This window comes from Typopeltis vanoorti, chromosome 2 (assembly GCF_054136105.1).
Source record: "Typopeltis vanoorti isolate ZY-2024b chromosome 2, IOZ_Tvanoo_1.0, whole genome shotgun sequence".
Taxonomy (NCBI): domain Eukaryota; kingdom Metazoa; phylum Arthropoda; class Arachnida; order Uropygi; family Thelyphonidae; genus Typopeltis; species Typopeltis vanoorti.
This window is the reverse complement of record NC_143550.1, coordinates 138,812,688-138,832,301: the sequence shown is the minus strand read 5'-3', so window position 1 is coordinate 138,832,301 and position 19,614 is coordinate 138,812,688. Positions and strand designations below refer to the sequence as shown.

General features: G+C 37.1%; 1 protein-coding gene across 1 annotated transcript in view; it reads right to left on the bottom strand.

Moving 5' to 3' along the window:
* Nucleotides 1-14,978, bottom strand: part of LOC150109465 (Krueppel-like factor 6) — a 143,505-nt gene extending 128,527 nt beyond the window's left edge. The window contains 1 exon segment of the mRNA XM_090413255.1: nt 14,411-14,978. Within this exon segment, the coding sequence (XP_090269381.1) occupies nt 14,411-14,512 (102 nt within the window). The 5' untranslated portion in view covers nt 14,513-14,978.
* Between the last annotated feature and the right edge of the window lie 4,636 nt (nt 14,979-19,614).

Genomic DNA, 19,614 nt, shown 5'->3' with positions numbered 1-19,614 from the left:
AACATCTCCCTGGGCACTGAACTGATGGATATTAATGAATACTGGATTATATTATGCTCGGAGTAATTGCAGGAAATTGATTACAGTTGGCGGTAACATCTCTGTAGAGATGCGGTTATTTTTCCTTTACTAGCGCAAAAGGAAACCCTGTTTTGTAGGGCTATTAATTTTCTTCTAATGTGTTTTGAAGCCACGTTTTATTAATAGCGAAAGATATTGCTGTGATCTGTGGCGATCTTTCCCTGTCTGGCTTAATTTGTTTCTTCTTTTTCATGTTTTTTTTTCCGATTATGTAAATTGTCTACTTAATATAAACTCGTGCATAATTAATTATAGAAAACTATTTACTAAGAGACGAGAATCTTATTAATACGTTTAAAGGTTCAACATATTAAGAAATATATACGTATAGCGCCATATTTAATTTGTGAACTTTGACATATAAAGAGGAGGAGAAAAAAAGTATATTGTAATTATGCCAGAGCCCAGTTCAAATTTTCTTGTGTGCATAAATCTTTGTGATTCATTTCTGGTTGCTAAGCAACAAGAATGGGTCTAATATTATGTATTTCGATTAGTCTATCAATTGCATTAGCGTGAAAGCGGACAAAAATAATTGACCTAGACATACGACCCCATAATCGATGACAGCGTTATGAGGACTTAGGCGTAATAAAAACAGGTAAGTATTCATCAATAAGTGTTCGTCAAAAAATTCATAATAGTAAATTTTCTAACTTGCTATAATCGCTTTCTGGGTAATCTATGAATCTCCTTCCTCACTATTTACATGTAAAAAAGAGAATGCCTGGTTGTCTGGCCAACGTACGGAGAACACTTCTAACAAGAATGCACTGCCTCAAATGAACAACGTGATGATAGTGCGTTGAGTTGTTTTGAATTAAGAACCGAAACAACAGAGGCCACTGTCATCACGTCTGCTTAATGTGTGTGTGTGTGTGTGGCTGTCAGTTTTGTAGAATGAGAAAACCCTTTAAACCTCCGTATGAGACAGGATAACTCACACTCAATTGAAAAGTCTTTATAAATTTAGCTTCTTCGCGTCCTAGATGGGGGAACTCGAACCAAAGGGCTTCATCGTATCGACTGATATCAGATGGAATCCTATTGTGACATTCAACATAACGTACCTGTAATGAAAATCTATGTGAAAAAAAAACCCTACACAAATCTTTTGGACTATGTTACGTCTGGCGACGTAACATATCCAAATGGAGTGACTAGTTTAAATAACTGACGTAAACTCCTAAATATTTATGGGATGAAGCGTAAGTAGCCATATGAGGGTCAGTTCCTTCACGGAAGCAGCCTCCCTGACAGCAAAAGCATTCCTGGGGTTAGGAAATACTTTCAGTACAGTGAGTTAATGGTAGGCCTACACCATATTATAAGTGTGGATGTACTCATTCGAATACTTTTTAGAAACACTATTTAATGAACTTGGATATTGTTCAGGTCAGGAAAAGATGAAAAAATGGTAAGGTTGTTTATATATCAAGCAAAGAAAGAGTAACGTGAAGTTTTTTATTTGTGGAGTGTCAGGAGAAACACTATAAATATGGAGCTACACTCTATACGAGGACCAATCTAGGTGTGTGGGGAAAGAAAGCAGTTGTTTTAACGAATAGTGTCTATAGAGCCGGCTTTATGGATGCTGAGGTTGTTATAGATGTGACATACTTATGCCAAGAATAATTTACAGTTATTGTTATTCTAAGTTTTTCCCTGTTTATAGCATTTGTCCAGAGGTGGGTAATGTATGCATCGAATTAAATAATCTTTAACACATCCAAAGTATTAAATGAGATTCACATTTAAAAAAAAAAGGTTAAGACCAATGATTAGAAGAAAGTATGACTGCAAAATATTGTTTGTTAACTGCATGGGCTTTCATACAAATCTTTTTGTTTATGGCAGGAAGTATCTTACCACTAGATATCGATAAAAGTCTACTAAAAACTGTAGATAAACATTTATCGCACAAATCAGTCCAATCATTGAACACTGTTCCCACATTTGGGGTCGTGCATCTAGGATTTCCCTAAAAATACTTGAGTCCGGGACAGAGGAGAGCAATTGGGTTGATTAATAGCCATCTCTTGACAATTTATTCTCCCACACACGTTCAGTTTTTGCTGCCATTTCTACAAATATTTTCGTGGACACTGTTAGTCAGAACTGGAATCGATAATTCCCCCTCTCTACTCTATAAATCTATTAAAATGCGTGTAGCAGCTATTCAAACCCCCCCCCCCTCTTCACAGTTCAACTCAGAACAATTTTTTTCTTCCTCCTCGTTCATTCCGTATGATGTATTTTCTTTATTTTATGTTAATGTTAAGCAATCCTGGATCTCTCATGAATCCGTAGCGCAGTTGGAAGGAGGACGTAACAAGTCCTCGATTGGAAAAAGATCTGGGTTAGATTCTCATCAAGGAGTGAGGAATCCATTTTTGAACTGAAACCGATCAGGTGTCACGCATTTTTTCTGCACAAACTGGCCAGAGAACACATGTAATTAACATATAAATACATTTAATGGAGATGAGTGGGTGGAATACGACGCAGTATAGAATGGATTGCTGAGATAAGTCTGGGACTTCTTGAAAGTTAACGTAGTAATAACCTTTATGCCAAGACACCGAGTTTTCCCTCAACCCAATAGTTGGTAGGGTAGCAATGCTACTTGACTAGGAAATTATTGTAGAACAACGTGGTTTCCCGTTGTTTTCATTATCCAATAGTATTCTTATGTCTGTAGATATTTGTGTTTAAGGGGGCCGGCTTGCCTGTGTTGAGAGATGAAAAACGAACTCATCTTTGATTAACTAGCTCTGATAAAGATTCCTCGCGTGAGAGACAGGATTCGAACCGAGGCCTTTCCAACCTAAGGGTTCCGTCAAAACGGAAATTTCCTTAATTTCCTTAAACATGGATAACATATTCTTTATGGTTCACTTTGAATGTTTTGAAGATAAAAATAAAAATCTTGCCATGTTTGCCAGCCGACACTGTTCAATCCTAATTCGATGGAAACTTACAGATCGTGGAGATTAACGAACCAGTATTAACCATCTGCGATCAGATGATGCACCGATGATGTTTACCGTCGTTATGATTATTAAGTAGCGCTCTATATTCTGATGGTGCACGTATTATGTTTGTCATTCAACCAACTCCCATGATGACAGAAATGATATTTTCCCGTGTAGCAATGACAAACATTGAGTCACCGATGAATATTGAAGAAAAGGAAATGTAGGAGAACTTAGTGTGGACATTTCGCGAGAAGGTAAACGCAGAGTTAATGATACCGGAGATAATGAAAATCATTAAAAATAAAAAGAAATGCGGAAAGCGACAATTTTCGTATGAAGGTCAAAAGCAATGGAAAAACTCCTAGTTGGGAAATTTCGTTCCATGCCTGCGACCTACAGAGAAGTCAAGAGTGATTTCTAGAAGCGTTCAGGCAACGCTGGCGGTACATTTTAGAGAAAGTAACCTCTCTAACAAGTCAAGGAATGCGTCACTCGGAAGTGTGCTATTTTAGTCGGGAAGGAAGGAAAAGAGAGAGAGAGAGAGAGAGAAAGAAAGAACACACACGTGTCTAAGAAACATCACGCGTGGCTACGTTTTAGTCGTAAGGAGAAAAAAAACTGCAAAAAAACAGGATAGGAGGGGAAGGGGGGTGCACTAGACGGAGAAGGTGAGCGCGCTAGTTGGTTCGCTTCAAGACAGAAACCGACATGCCAGACAGGAAAACTGTTTATTTCATCTACAGTGCGGTTGCCATGGTAGCAACGTGCGATGGCGCCCAATTGGCTGCATATTCTACTAGTTTCCATATATGGTCATGACAAAGCTGATGACGTTTTAAGCCTTAGTCACAGTTGCCTTTCATATGTGTGACTTGGAGCAAGTATGGCAGACACAACAACATATTCAAAGACTCCTCCTGGACGACGTATCGATTATTTTAAAGACTAAACAACTTCAAGAATACGCCTACTAAAAGACAACATTGGCAATGCATATTTCGCATGCCGATCACTTCAAATTCGCACTCGTTTTTCGCCTACGCTTAATTAGCGTTGTGCCCGCTGACTAGCTTGACCTGTGGCTCTCCTCCGGTTGCAAAAGCCCAAGTCATGTGAGTGTTTCCACTATCAGGTAGCCCCAGTAACTCAATAGTGAGACGCACCCGTGTGATAGCGTCATGTGGGACATGCGCTGGAGACTTTGGAGTCTCTAGCATGAATAATTTATCTACAAAGACCCATAGCATTAAATAACAGTGGCATCGCTTTTATTGGTGCATTACAGCTATGCCAGCCTACGTGCCTAGATAGTGGAACAGGCAGGCCACGCTAGAAAGCCTTCTATCGCGATCTTCCTGGGATTTCAGTGTCTTCGAAGTAAAGCCTAAATATTTTCCTCGCCCTATTTGAACTGCTTTGTTGAAGTATTATCATAAAAATTTCCAAGGATCAAGTAGGCTTCGTCTGAAGATTGGTGCAACGCCACCTAGTGGTAGAAATGGCAAGTGACAAAGTCGATGCGGTGGCCGATTTGAAGTGCTTCTCATTCATGAAGATAAGTGATAATTCGATGTTTACAGTCCTTTACGACACATCCCCCCCCCACAACTTTCATCCCTTTTTTTGAAAGTAAACCAGGACTGAAGTTTTTAAGATCACTGAAGTGGATGTAGTTTTTTTTTAAATTATTTATTCCTGATGTGATCTAAACATATAAATGTTTGCGGAAGAAATTACAATAACTATACTATATTCGTATACTTAGTAATGCTGTATCCGTGCTTAAAAATATATAAAAGGATGACACACCACATACACAATGATAACAGTGATATAACATTAATATATAATGGAGTTGAGCATGTCGAAGCCCTACACGGTGCCGAGCAAAGAAAAAGTCCTTTTTAGGACTTAGAGGGTAACATCTTGATCTTCCTTCCTGATGAGCGTTTAACCCACAGGTATCTCTAGTCCTATCGCAGTTGAAAGTTTTTCTGTCTTCAGGTTGGGGTTGACCTGAACAAACCCGGACTGCGAAGGCCAACATCGAGGTGGTCCCAAGCCCTTTTCAGGGCGGGGTCTTCCGAGCCAGGTCATCTCCCTTCTTATTCCTGGTTACACTGTTCTGGGTTTGCTCGGCAAACTCATTCCTCTCTAGAAATGTCTTCCACATGGTCCTCAGATATATTTACTCTTGTTAAATTTGCTTAGTCTCTCTTTTTTTTCCTTTTTAAAAGTGAAAAATCAACGACCGTTTTAGAAGCACCCCTGGGGGGGATCAACAGCTAAAAAAGGTCAGCTGAGGCCTCTTTTCCCCTACCTTGCTACTATGCACTCTATCTTTATCCTCTTCTTCTTCTACTATCCGCTGAATCTCAGCACCTATCTTACTCCACAGGCCAATGATGAGATACGTTGAACTCACAAATTATTATTATACAGGGTAACAAATGGCAATGCTGTAGTCAATGAAGTTTTAACTGAGGCTCGGCTATTGCCGTTACCCAGCCATGACTAAAGCTTTTAGCTCAATAATTGGAGCCCATCCACACAGATTTTCTTCATTCAGATGACGGGATATAGAGTCAAGGACTCAGTCCATCGCCCAGTTCTTTTAAGAAGCTCTACACGGTAGACCGTGAGATGCGGTGATTAATACCCTTGGAGGGTAATGGATGGCAATGCTGTAGCCAAGGAAGTTCTACCTGAGGCTCGGCTGTTACCCCCCCCCCTGGGACGCAGAGATTCGAGAGTTTGAGTTCGCTCTCTTAAGGTTTTTGCCTTAAGGAAGCAATTTGAGTCTCCGAGGGAAGTATTTTCCGGCACGGCCTGGTGAGGGGCTTTGTCGGTGAATGCTTTTCTTCGGAATATGAGCAGTTTTGCTCGGTGGGGGGGGGGGAAGGCCATCATTGAGTGGAACCAACTCTGAGTTAGACGGTCTTTCGGCCACTATGGAGTTCTCTAGGGATCGTCTTAAATTTTTAGAGTTGGCTTTATTTAAACATCGCCAAGGAGGTTCTAACCGAGGCTCGGCTGATGCCGTTACCCTCCTGCCATGATCATAGCTTTAATAGATCAATAACACCTTATCCCTACACTGTCCTCTACAGATAACGGGGAATATGAAAAGCATTCTTGCTTCGCCCCTTTAAGCCAGTCCTTTTAAGGAAGCCTTACACAAACGTATCACACAATGATGATATGATTTCTAAAAGGTGGGTTATTTAAATAACTGGAATTATACAATTCCGGCATATTTTTATTTTTTTTTTTATTCATTCTTATTGTGAATCATAAAAGCTAAAAAAAAAATCTCACACAGACATGGCTACATTTTGCTCACCAGAATTGTTGCAACTGCTTCGAAAAATAGAGAGCGCTAAAAGAAATAACTATGGGCAGATAAAATGTTTTTAGTAGTGTATGAACTCTACTCCTGGGACATCTTCCAACAAGCAAACCGCAGACGTCACAGTTATAAATATCTAGTTTTATTATTTTTTCAAAATTCCTTTTTTATTTATTTTATTGCGTTTGTCTTGTAACTGGTTAATTCTTTTTTTTTTTTAGAACTTTTAAAAATCTACCAATCCTTTTATGATGGGCACAAAATTCAGGCAACAAACCAAATCTACAAATAATGCAAAAAAAAACAAAAAAGACTTGGATTACGATTCCTGAGGCGAATAAATTCGAACCCATAAGTTATAAATCACTAAAACTTCAAGTGCAAATTTATTTCTAATTGGCTATTCATGAATGACCGCTACTCTTTTCTCTCCTTCTTTTATTCATCCAGAAACTTCATGAAGTTTATATTCCAGGTGGATCCAGAAACGACCTTAGAACCCTAGTCACGAAGTTGTTTAAGACAGCCAACCAAATACAAGCTCGGTGCAGCTTACTAATGTTGTGGCATTCAGAACACGGGTTGGATGTCTCTTTTTCTGTAAAAGAACACAATGCACGCTAGAGGAAGAGTATGCAATTCTGAGATGATTTTCAAAGGATTATTAAATTGTACAAAAGTCTCTCTCTTGCCTCTGAGTATTTTGAACTCACCAGAGGGGAACAGAATACCGTCACGGTTCGTGTACTCCCTAGTGACCTCATGCGGCATCTGTGCGAATGCACAAGGCGACGGGGAAAGTGAGAGAGAGAGAGAGAGAGAGAGAGAGAGGGAGAAAGTTGGGATGACATGCTTTATATAGGAATGTTTCCCGGAGGCTGAGACCGTGCAGATACCAAAGTATGAATACAAATACATTGTGGCCAGTTATATAAAGAGATTCGTTTAATACACACACACACACACACACACGCAAACGTAATCCTGATGACAATGGATCCGGATTATAATATTTATTAAGGTAGCACAACAATAAAGAACTCATTATTATCTAAAATATTCTCAGGTTGTTAAATTTTGAAGACGATAATATCTAAATAATCCTGAATCATTTGATCTTTTACATTCTTGCATGATTTTTGGCATTTACTTTCTTTTTTTTTTTTAATAAATGCAATCCGTTTTGTAGCAACTGCTTACAGACCTTCTACGCATGTACAAAAAAAAAAAAAAAAAAAAAAAAAAAAAAAAAAAAAAACGGCTATACGTAATATTTGTAGCGTAGTATAAGCAATGGGTTGACCTTAAAAAAAAAGGCTGTTTTCATAGCAGTTTCATAATGAATTCCAATGTAATTGAGAATGGCATGTAACTACTGTATCTTCAGTACCTAATTATTAACTTACTGAAATTTAAGATTTCGTCTTAATATTTTTAATTTAGTAATGCACCCAGGTCCCAACACAGTAAACTCGCTGAACTAATTCACTCTTTTTTTTCTTTTTCTTTTGGTTTATACAGTCATTTTGGAGGTTATGATTAAAGAAGGATCCTTTGTTAGCGAAATGTGATACGCAATTCCCGTAATGGTACTTACAAAGTATTAAATGACTTGCTAACAGAGAATAATGTTTATAGGGGGCGCTTTATAGTAATATCTTTTTCTTGCAGGATGGACTATTTAAAAAGAAAAGCTTGTAATCATAAAATGAAATCAGAAAGACGGGAGAGAAATAAAAACTTATATATTTGGATAGCAAAGCACCAAACAGCTAAGCCTAAGATTCATGGTTATAGATAGCGCTATAACCGCGTATAGTTATTCAGATTAAAAGCATCTTTCTGTGTAGCGAAGTTTTTTTGGCTCCCTATGATCTTCTCTTGAAAGAGATACGTAATAGGATTTAGGTTCCAACGCCAGTGGCGACTTGGTTGCTAGACGCCAGTAGAAGAAAAACAACTTCCGACTTCATAAGAACAATCCCGTCTTAGGTGCAAGTGAGAGTATGGAAAGCTTTTTCTTTTGTTCTTCGGCTGTAGGCTTACAACTTACGGTTGAATACGAAAGAACAAGAAAGAAAGAAAGAAGAAAATAAAGGCAACTCTTAAGAAATGTGAGAAGTACAGTCCGGCATTTTTATCGCAAACAATAAAAGTCAACATTTAGACAGAATGATAAATAATAGAAGGAAAAAAAAAAAAAAACCTCTGCTCATCGATGCATATATCTAATTCGCTGCATACAAAACAGCATTTGGCTATATTTTTGCTTGTAATGAAAACTCCTATTAGCTACTGTAAATGGGAATAAAGTCGATAAAATGTTTTAATGTGTGTGTGTGTGTGTGAGAAGTGCCATGAAAATGATGAGCCAATTTAAGATCAGAATGAGAGTTAAGGTAGAAATTGCTACCAAGTAATCAATTATAGTTATTTTTGTTGTCATTTTTATACGCGAGTAAATTTGTATCTGCCGTCATTAACATGCTCTTTAATTAATTTTCGGTAGTTTCATTGAATGAGTTTGATACATCGTTAATGGTGTGAAACGAGACTCGAAATAGATGGCATGCAAACTTTCTAAAGATAAAAATCCCCCTCCCTCCTCCTCTAAGACATACAAACGCACACACACTGCAAAAGAAAAATCTTTTCTTTATAATAACACCTGCTTGCTTATTATCTCCGCGAATTAATTACAACACTTTATTAAAATACTTCCGCTATTAAAATGATTTAAGAACGGCGTATTTATTTCCTTTTCAGTATTTTGTTAATTATAACCTTTTACGTTAAAACAGTGTGGTAAATTTCGCTTTATTTATACCATTCGAAATAAATTCATGTCACATAATTCTAGCACTAGATGGCGCAATACTAGACTACCAAGATAATCCAACTATGAAAGTAATTACGAAATAATACGTAATTAACAAACAAGGTATTTCAGAATAGATGGAATCTATTTGTACAAACTTAAAAAAATATCATCACGATTTGGTATACGATCAACTTATACCAAATATTTGATAGCCAATTCAAAGCGCCATCTGGCTTTCATTTAAAAAAAAAAAAAAAAAAAAAAATTCTCCCTTCCACCCCTCAAAATGTTCCACGATGCGAGCCGATATTAACGGCGCCAAGTGTCAGCGGCAAACGGGTGTATTATTTTTTCAATTGAACCTGATGGTTCTGTCTGGCATGTCAACATAGAAGAGTGGCTGACGATTTCATCATAAACTCGTCTTTGTGATTTCTAATAATGCTCTTTCTTTCTTTCTCTCTGTCGAGAAATTCTTATATCAGCCAGAAATATAGACACATATGGCAGCACATCAAGGGCTACGTTTAGGACATTTCCTTATGGAACAAATGCAACGTATCAGACAAGCTAGAAATGGCCATCTAACCTGAGTCAGCAGCGAATTTCCCGTTATATATTTGTGGTCAGTTTATATTCTAGTGCCAAAAAAAAAAAGTGAAAGGGGAAAGAAGTTCGATTTGGTTAAAATCATATTCCATACGAACTGCAATGTCAGAAGAAACTCGTATCTTTTTTTATTTAATCTTATAAATAAAATCAGTCATTCAACATGTATAAAAGCGACGTTCAAATCTTGGAACCGAAAACCTTCTATCTTTCTCCGTAATTTATTGGAGAAGGGAACCACCGTTAAAGCATCCAATAAAAGCTATTATAATTATCTTTCTTTCATTGTAATTAAAGCCAAAGCAACTAAGGTTAAACCCACATGGTAGTTGTTAATCGCTTGCATTCTTTGGCCATTTGAGGGATGAAAACATCTGCTCACTCACCTTCAGTTGAAAAGTCCTTAATAAATGATTCGTTTACATTTTACACGGGATTCGAACTCCGATATCTTTCTAATCAAAGAAAATACGTGCTTGTAGCATCTCTGCTTGCATCACTTGCAAATGGATACTACTTTTCTAACTAAAAATCTCGGTTGATCAGCCTTTCCAACAAAAAGAATATATTCTATTTTTGCCTCCAAGTATCTACCATCTATCACCGTTTCTTGTTATATAGCTATCAACCTCTCGTTTCATTCAACGCTTTTCTGTTAGCACTTTCTATTTCTCCAACCATTTCTCTCGCACTGTCTTTATCCGCCTAATACAGTCCTTTTTCTCTTTCTTTCTACATCCGTTCAAGTTTCTCCTCTCTCTTTTCCCATTTATCGGGTACTTTCTTTTTTTTTTATCACCATGCATCCATCCGCTGATCTCCCCCCCCCCCAAGGCACGCGGATAATTCCGTCTTATACAGTTGCCTATATCCATACATGTGTCTATCGTTTGCAGTCTTAATGGTCATTATCATCATAAGGCAAGCTTACACACCGACACAGATGAGAGAATGTGGCCCCCGGGTAGTTCACGTTCATTGGAATTATTACTGTAAGACTACGGTAAAATGTAACGAAAACAATAAACCCTGAATGATTAGGAGTGACCATCACCTAACTTGCCTCTTTCAATGTATCTTCAACTTCCACGCCAGACAAGTCTGTGTGAAGTAACGTGGCATTCAAATCCACTAAGAGTGCTACTTGCTCGAGTTAAGAAAAGAATTCTATTTGCGCGTGTGTGTGTGCGTGCTCGCACGTGTGATGGCATTGCTAGAATTAAATTATAGCGTTAAATTTTATCCCGTCTACCAATGGCAAGTATCAGGAAGTTCCGTTACCAAGGAAATTGGAGATGCACTTTACAAAGATAAGGTTTCTTGATAAGATTAGATGGTGTGAAGCTTGAGGGACGTTGAGGGAAGTGGGGGGGGGGGGAACGATTCAGTTGCTAAGGTTTAGCAACTAAAATACAACTTTCTTTTCCTTACTCCCGCATCGTAATCCCTTTATATGCTAATGTGTCGAACACATGGCAATGCCTTTAACATTGAGCAAAACGTTGCGATTGTTCGTTTTTTTTTTTTTTATAATAAACATAAAATAATTCCTTAACGTAGGAATTTGTATGCATTAATCTCAGAGCAACGTACTGAAACCAATCTGATTAAATAGCACTTTAAGTTTCTGCGTAGGGGCAAAGAGCTGAATAATAGGTAGATATTTATTGCATGTTGCTTTTGAGGCTCATAAAGATAACAATATCTGCCATCGATTCACCAAAATGACACACTATGATTTAAAAAAAAAAAAAAAAAATCAAAAAGTAACTAATTAATGTGGGACAAACAGTCAACTTCGACTTATGATTGACCTGAGTTGACACACACACACAAAAAAAAAAAAAAACATAATACGCAGTACAAAAAATCCAAGTCGCTCTATGCCAAAAACAGAGATGTGCTAATATTCACTAGATCGCCACCAATGAAGTATTACCTAGCCACTTCCTCCCATAAAGTATAGACGATATCAATGCATGCAATCTTGTTTTAAAAGCTATTATTCCACCACATAAAATATAACTAAGTATTTTTCATATCCGCCTACTCTCGTTGTAACTTCTCCTTTCGAACACGAGCATCCCTATACATCCCTTCGGTTTTTAAGCGATCACTCTTGTCTCTCCGAATCACCAGAGGCTAGATTCCTCACCGAGGAATAGAATTACAGTGCTCGAGTTTCCAGGCAGCCACTCATATAATGTTACATCGATATGCCAAATAACTTGGACGCATTAAACTGCAGTTATTGTGTTAGGGCTTCATCTTATAAACATTAACCATCCCATCCTTCTTCGTCATTGGTGTTCGACCGCTGAAAAATCGCTACAAAACTTGGTGGAAAGAAGAGATGTATGCAATAAAATGTAGTTCGGGAATTTTTTAGGTGACAAATAAGCGTGGAAAGAGATAAAAATGCACGATTGGTTACCCATCTAATGTGTTGTAAATGGCATTTTCAAATATTAGATGCCAGACATTACGTAGTATTACAGGAACTTATGGTATCCTGCAGGGATTGGAAGACCAGCAAGTGGAAGCCTCCCCCCCCCCCCCAACCTTCCTCTCAAGAAATTTTCAAACCAGTTCCAAGACTTAACACTGAACAAACAAGAAAATGCAAGTTGTTATCTATTGTTGTTCTAAAACAAGGTTACGAAACCTATCTAATTATAGAAAATTATTAGCTGTCTGTCATGCTGTTAGGTATGACGATTTGTTTACAGAATCCACACACGTCTTCTGATCTATGATCCGTTAAATTTATTAACATGCACATCTTTGGAGAGAAGAGATGTATGCAATAAACACATCACTTATCCCTATTCCACCTCTGATGCAATAGACTCGTCTATATACAGCTGAATGTCATTTACCAGGGATTTTTTTAAAACTAGGTAACTTTTAAAACTTCAGTATCTAACAGTATATTTTTATTACATTATTTCAGCGCTCCTAGCGGTAACAGTTGAAATGAAGCGATCAGGTTTGTCTAGTATTTCAACGACCACTCTTCTAAGTCTAATAGGGTGTAAAATTTCTCAGAAACAATTATCGTAACACAAAACTAAACAAGACAAAGATCAAAGTATTAAATAGTTTTAAGCACTACAATTGCGGAACCAAAAGTTAAAAGTCCTTTCTATCTCTGTGTGTGTGTGTGTGTGTGTGTGTGTGTGTGTGTGTGTGTGTGTGTGTGTGTAATTAGCCATAAAAATAAGATCCGAGCATTAAAAATCCACGCTTGCAATTACATGCGTACGTTCACATAAATATACAGAAGTTATACTTGTTTAATTAGTTAGAGGCATGGATGTAAATTAAAATATCATTAACGTATAGTCAACCTCTAATCCAGCTTTACTCATCATTACATTTGACAAAGGACATTAAGGCCACTTGATGATGACGAAACAAACTAAAGCATAATTGGAGAAACCAATAAATAAAATATGGTTATTTTGTGAACATATTACTGATTATTCAGTCTGTTTTTTTTTTTTTTTATCTTTAAATATGTGTGAAGTTAGAACGTCAACGTGTAATTATATATGCAGATATGAGCGGGGGTGAAACAGATGAATGAAATGAACAGAAAGATATAAAAGAATACGAGATAAGCTCTTAGGAATAATACAAGCACACACACACGTTTCTCCTCTACCTATACTGTGTGTATTTTTTTCCCGGAAATGAATAACTTGACTCTATATAGCTGAGCTAAGTTTTCAAGTTGAACCAATTCATTGCTTGCGTCTTATCTCATGTACATATATCACGTGTTATTTCGTATCTGACACTTAAACTCTTAAAACTCCTAATCTATCTGTTTTATGAGTATTTTTGTCAGTCGAGATTGTTTTTTTTTTTTGTTTTTTTTTTTCAAAAGTAGAAGCCGTAACCAATCAGACTGTACAGCAACGCCATCTTTCGTGTTTAAAAGTGGCACAAGAATCAAATATATTGTGTAATGCGGGAAAGATGCCATCTTCTCTATGAATACATGCATACGGGATGAGTGTAAACACAGCATAAAAAAAACAGTAACACTTTGTCTCCATTTAGGAAGATGTGGATGAAACAAATCATTTCGTAATTCATAAATTAAAGTCGTTAAGATTCGAATAACGATGGTATGCAATTGTGTTTTATAAAAAAAAAAAAAAAAAGTCTATTGACTAGAAAAAGATGATGCTCGATATATAGAGATATATGAAAGCCATCTACGCATGCATAAGCAGATGTTTCTAAATCGTAGCACGTGATTACCAGTACAATTCAGGTGTATCACTTTATTTCTCTTTTTCATTCTCCTCCCTCCACACACACACACACATTAGTAGTTTTTTTACCTTCTTCCTTTTTTTTTTTTTTTTTCAGCGAACCCGGATAACAAGTCTGACACCTGCCCGTGAGTTTTACAATACATTTCATGCATGAGTTACCAGACGAAACGCAGCTCGCCACTAGTTAGCAAACCACGTGGGTTTCTAGCGAAGGGGAATAGGATACGCGCGCGCACACACACACACACACACAACAAGTGAATGGATAGAGAGAGCGACCTACCTGTTGCCAACGATCCTCCAAAGACGGCTGAGCACTGAAGTAGCCTGTATCATGGACTACTTGCAGTTCGCGAAAAATCCCGCCACTTGGTAAAATGTCCATCACGACAGCAAAGGTGACTGAAATGAATTTTTTGCTTAGGGGACGACGTTTTCGCAGATTTTTGGAAGGAAAAGGCTTCGCAAAACACCACACAAAGAAAAATAATAATTATATATAATATATATATTTATATATATATATGTACACCGTATTCTGTACACTAAGCAGTCACTGCTATCTCCTCTAGTCGACGATCCCAGGGAGGCACAAACGTCTGCGGCTGCCTCAGTTGTCGCCTAGGAAGCTACGGTTAGCAGTCCATGAGCTATAGTGTAAGGGGGGGTTATTTCCTGAACGTGACACACATAGACGAAGCGACTTGCTCTAGTCGACTAGTAGCCACCATGGGGGGAAAAGAAGGAAAGGCACTTGTCCCCACACACACACACACACGCACGCACCGGCAAAAGGAATACACTACGAGAACACACGCTCACCCAGCACACCATGCATTGGCCAACTGCGTTCTGTCTAGCCTCGATATCAGAGTTTATACTGGCAATGCCTGTTTTGAGGTCTGGAGTACGTTCGGCGTTGCTCTCTCCTGGTTCATTTCAGATAAGTGACGTAGGCGAGTGACATAAACACGTGGCTCTAGGCGCGGGAACGAAATTGACAGTGATCTCACACCAGCCAAGGATAGAAATAGACAAGCGACATTGTTTGCTGGAAGGGAAAGTATTGTTGTCACACGAACCTGTCACTAGAACTCGCGCGGCCAGGAAATTTGTACAAACAGGTTTAATATATTTCAGGAATGTGTGAGTGCGTAACAGCCAATGAATGGCTACGAAATGACCATACGTCCGCCTGCATTTTTTTTTTTTATTTAATATTTTTGTTTTCTAGTTATAACATAGTTCGAATGTTAATCTCTTTATTTGTATTAACGATTTTATTACGAAGTTATTAAACATACTGTTATCGTTTCAAGATACCTGTAACGTAGAACTGTTGGTATAATTTATGTCATCGATTTGACGCGCATGTGCAAAGAGTCAGCATAGAGCTGGTGTTACAGCATAGTTAAATTACGATTAACAAATGCGCGTTATGTTATCGGATTCTTTCTTTTTTTTTTTTCTTTTTTAAAGAAAATAAGGCTAAGTATTTTCGGTGTGTTGCAGTGAATATACGTTTATTATCTCTATTATTACATAGAATAAATAACCTTTTGCTTTCTACTAAAAAAAAAAAAAACAGTTTCGTGATTTTCAGTGATGGTGAAAACCATCAAAAAATTGAAATGAATAAACTTTTGAGTATTATATATTCTAAATTAAATAAATTTATTATAATTTTTTTAAATAATATAAGAAATCGGGAACTTGACATTTCTATAGATCTATGTCTCTTAAAATTTTTGAATCAGTCAATTTAATAAAGTGTGCATTTTACACAGCCAATACACGTGTATAAATGTCTATATGTTCTGGCGAATCTTAGGGAACAATATAATAAACAGCGCTATAGACAATAAAGAAAAATTTTTAAAAAACTATTTTGTCTATATATTCCGTTTGCGTTATTAAATTAATTTTAAGTGCTTTTTTTTAAATTCTGTTTCTGAAGATTTTGTTTAGAAAATATTGCTGTATAAAATACACCACTTATCTTTTCATATGACTTCAAATATTATTGATAAGAAATGGTGAGAGGGTAATGGATGGTTAAATGAGGTTCGGTTGTTTTCCCCCCTGGGGTACAGAGAGCACCAGGGGGAGATATCGACCCAAGGGAGCAATTTGAGTCTCCGGGGAAAGTGTTCTCCGGCACGGCCAGCTGAGGGGCATTGTCGGTGAATGCTTTTCTTCGGAATATGAGCGGTTCTGCTCGGTGATGGTGTGTTGGTGGAATGCCATCACTGAGTGGAGCCAACGCTGAGATGGACGGTCTTTCGCCCACGATTGAGTGGCCTAGGGATCGTCCGAATTTTTAGAGACGGCTTTACTTTAACACATGCCAATGAAGTTTTGAGGCTCGGCTGTTGCTGTTACCAGCTGGGACGCTGAGTTTCGCTCTCTTAGGTTTGCTCCCGGTGAGGGGGGTTTGCCTGAGAGAGCATTTTGGGTCTCCGGTGAGGGGGCTGTGTCGGTGGATGCTTTTCCCTGGAATATGAGCCGCTCTGCTCGATGGTGGGGAAGCCCGTCATTGAGTGTAGCCAACGCTGAGTTGGACGGTCTTTCGGGCACTATCGAGTGGTCTAGAGATCGTCCTTATTTTTAGAGATGGCTTTACTTATACAGTAGCCAATGAAGTTTTAACTGAGGCATTTTTTAATTAGCTATTGCTAGTTAAATAATGATGTGGCAAACCAAATGGGATCGTAATAATATGTCGTGTTGAGCAAAGTTCACGTTAATGCCTTTTTTTTTAAAAAAAAGCAAATAATGATAGAATGTTGAAAAAATAAATATACTAAGCATCGCTCGAAGCATTGAACAAAGTTCAAGTATTAACGCAATACGTAATAAAGATATTTTGCTCTACTATACGCTTGGTTTGTTGTTCATACACCATGAGTATTTATTTGTTTCTTTTTCTTTTCTTTTTTTTTTATGTGACTTCCACCCCACCTGAGGTTGTAAGCTATAGTTCTTTAGAACTGTGGGTGAGAAAGTTTCTTCATATTTATGGTCTATTTGTTTGATTTATTTGTGACATAATCCGAAAACCCTTCTCTAGAGACCAGCGGAACTTTTTCAGGCTCCCAATAAACAAGGCAGTAGCCAGTAAATAAAGTGAAATAAAAGTAAAATATTAGTTATTTTTAGCTTGAATTTTATTCATTTATGTTTACAGTTACGATAATAAACTGAAAATCGTTAAAAATAATTTTTTTTTAGCAGTTTCTTATTTAAGAACTACAAGAGATAAAGTCATTGGAATGCTTTACTTTTCGCGTTGAAAGACATTGTCCAAACTGTTGACAAACCACATCCGGATGTCTCAGGAGTTATCCGGAGTCGAATACAACTTGTTCGTTAATTCAGTCTCTGTTCATTCACTTCTTTTATCGAACATTGTTGAAACTGCAAGGGTTACCGGAGGTCGGAGTAGACTCGTGATCTAACCACTGATGAGAAGATAATTCAGCTTATCTCCACGATAAAGCTTTTTTTTCTTTTCTTTTTTTCTCTTTCGGTTGTATCGACAGTTTAAGGAATGTCACCTTCGACTTTAAATACTTGAACTGTCATCCATACAATAACGAGACCATTCGAAAAGAGTTGAAGTTTTCGGATGTACAGAACTGAATGAGCTCTAAAGGCTACCCATAGTCGCTTCCTCGTGTCACAACCCATGCCAATATTTGGCGAGATTTATGGATCGTCATAACTATAATTATCCGAATGTGCACTCTTTTGTCGGATTCGATGTCACAAAAATACCACCGATTCACTGATGTGGAAACAATGTTCTGGCTTCATCCCTTTGGAGCAGTTGAATATATTTTATACAAGAAAAGAAAAAGAAACAACGCTTCGATAGACAAGAAAAGAAAGAAAACTCACCGAAAAGGATGTTTCTACATTATCAGACTGACTACTGTAAAGAGGATTATTATGTCAACAAATTGAAAGCTATTTCCAGGCTCTGACTGGATTTTATGCAGCCTGAAATACGACGATGGAAAAACCCACACAGCTTTGCTGATAATATTTTCAATATATTCTGCATTTTTTTTTCTCTCTCTTTTCTTTTCAGATACTTGCCGTGCACTCCACTCGAAGAAATAGTTGGTAGGTAGCCTTCCGTAAAATTTTATCGATGTTTCTTGGTTTTAGCTCCCTCTTGACCTCAATATAAACAGTTTTGTTCAAACGGTAATCGATTAGCGGTTTACCCAATGCAGCGCTCAATCAGAGGAAAAGAAAACAAATGGCGGGAAATAGGATTACGATAACATAGTCGAAATAAGCTGCCCCATCGAGTTCATCTTTCTCTCTCTCTCTCTCTTTCACTCTTATAAGTTTATTTATTTATTTTTTTTTTTTTGGCTCTCCTCTGGTTCTTCAATAAAAAGTCAAAGTATACATATTCTGATTTCTATTCACATCGAATGCTTATCAATTTATGGAATAAAAAAATAATAAAAAAAAAAGGTTGAAGGAAAAAATCAAACTTAATACAACTGCATCAAAATTTTCTTCATATTCGTGTCATTTCGTTGTTTTTATTTGTTCAATTTTTATTCACGTCTAGGAATTCTTTCAAACCTTTCTATGTTCATGTTTAAATATTTAAAAAAAATGCAATTTGGTAAAAGAAGGAGATCAAACAGTTCGATTCACAAATGTGTGTACTCACTGCTTTGATAATTCATATTTCGTATATAATTACAACATTTTTCTGGTGTCAATCATTCAAAATCAAACATCTGCGCTTTTGTGAGGGATGTTGTATGTTGGACACGTATGATATCAACCGGAAAAGGGGAGGCAGGCAATTTACAATCTTTGTACTATGAAAAATATGCACACGAACTGCAGTACGTTTTGATTTATCGTAAAATTGCTTAAATTTGTACAAATATCATTTATGTAAGCTGAAATAACTATTTAATCAAACTTGCCTTAGATGAACCATTCATTGTTGTTATTACACAGTCTCCATGGAATCAAAGAATTCATCGAAGGTGGGGGGGGGGGTAAATCAAAAGTGCGCCACACACGTATTTTTGTCTGTTAACTGAGTTATGCTCTCTGGCCAAGTGTCATTGGTTTGCGAGAATTTTCTGTGACATTTTCCTATTAAAAAATAAAATTACATCTAAATGAAGAGGGGCAAAATCATAACACATATAAATTATTTATAAGAATTATATAAAGCAGAATTAAAGCGACATTTGGGAGAACAGTAAATGGGATTTTTTGAAATTTTAAACAAAAGAAAATAAATGAATAAAAGTGGGAAAAATACTCTATATCGACGTCCAGTACTAAAAATACTAAGAAAACAATAAAATTTAGGGCAGTTGAATAGTTCTGATACCAGTTGAAAGAAGTGTGATGCAGTGATGTTCTCTTTCACCATATTTGTTTAACCTTTGTCTGAAGAAACTAGTCAAAGTCTATTGTAGAAAAGACGGAGATAATTTT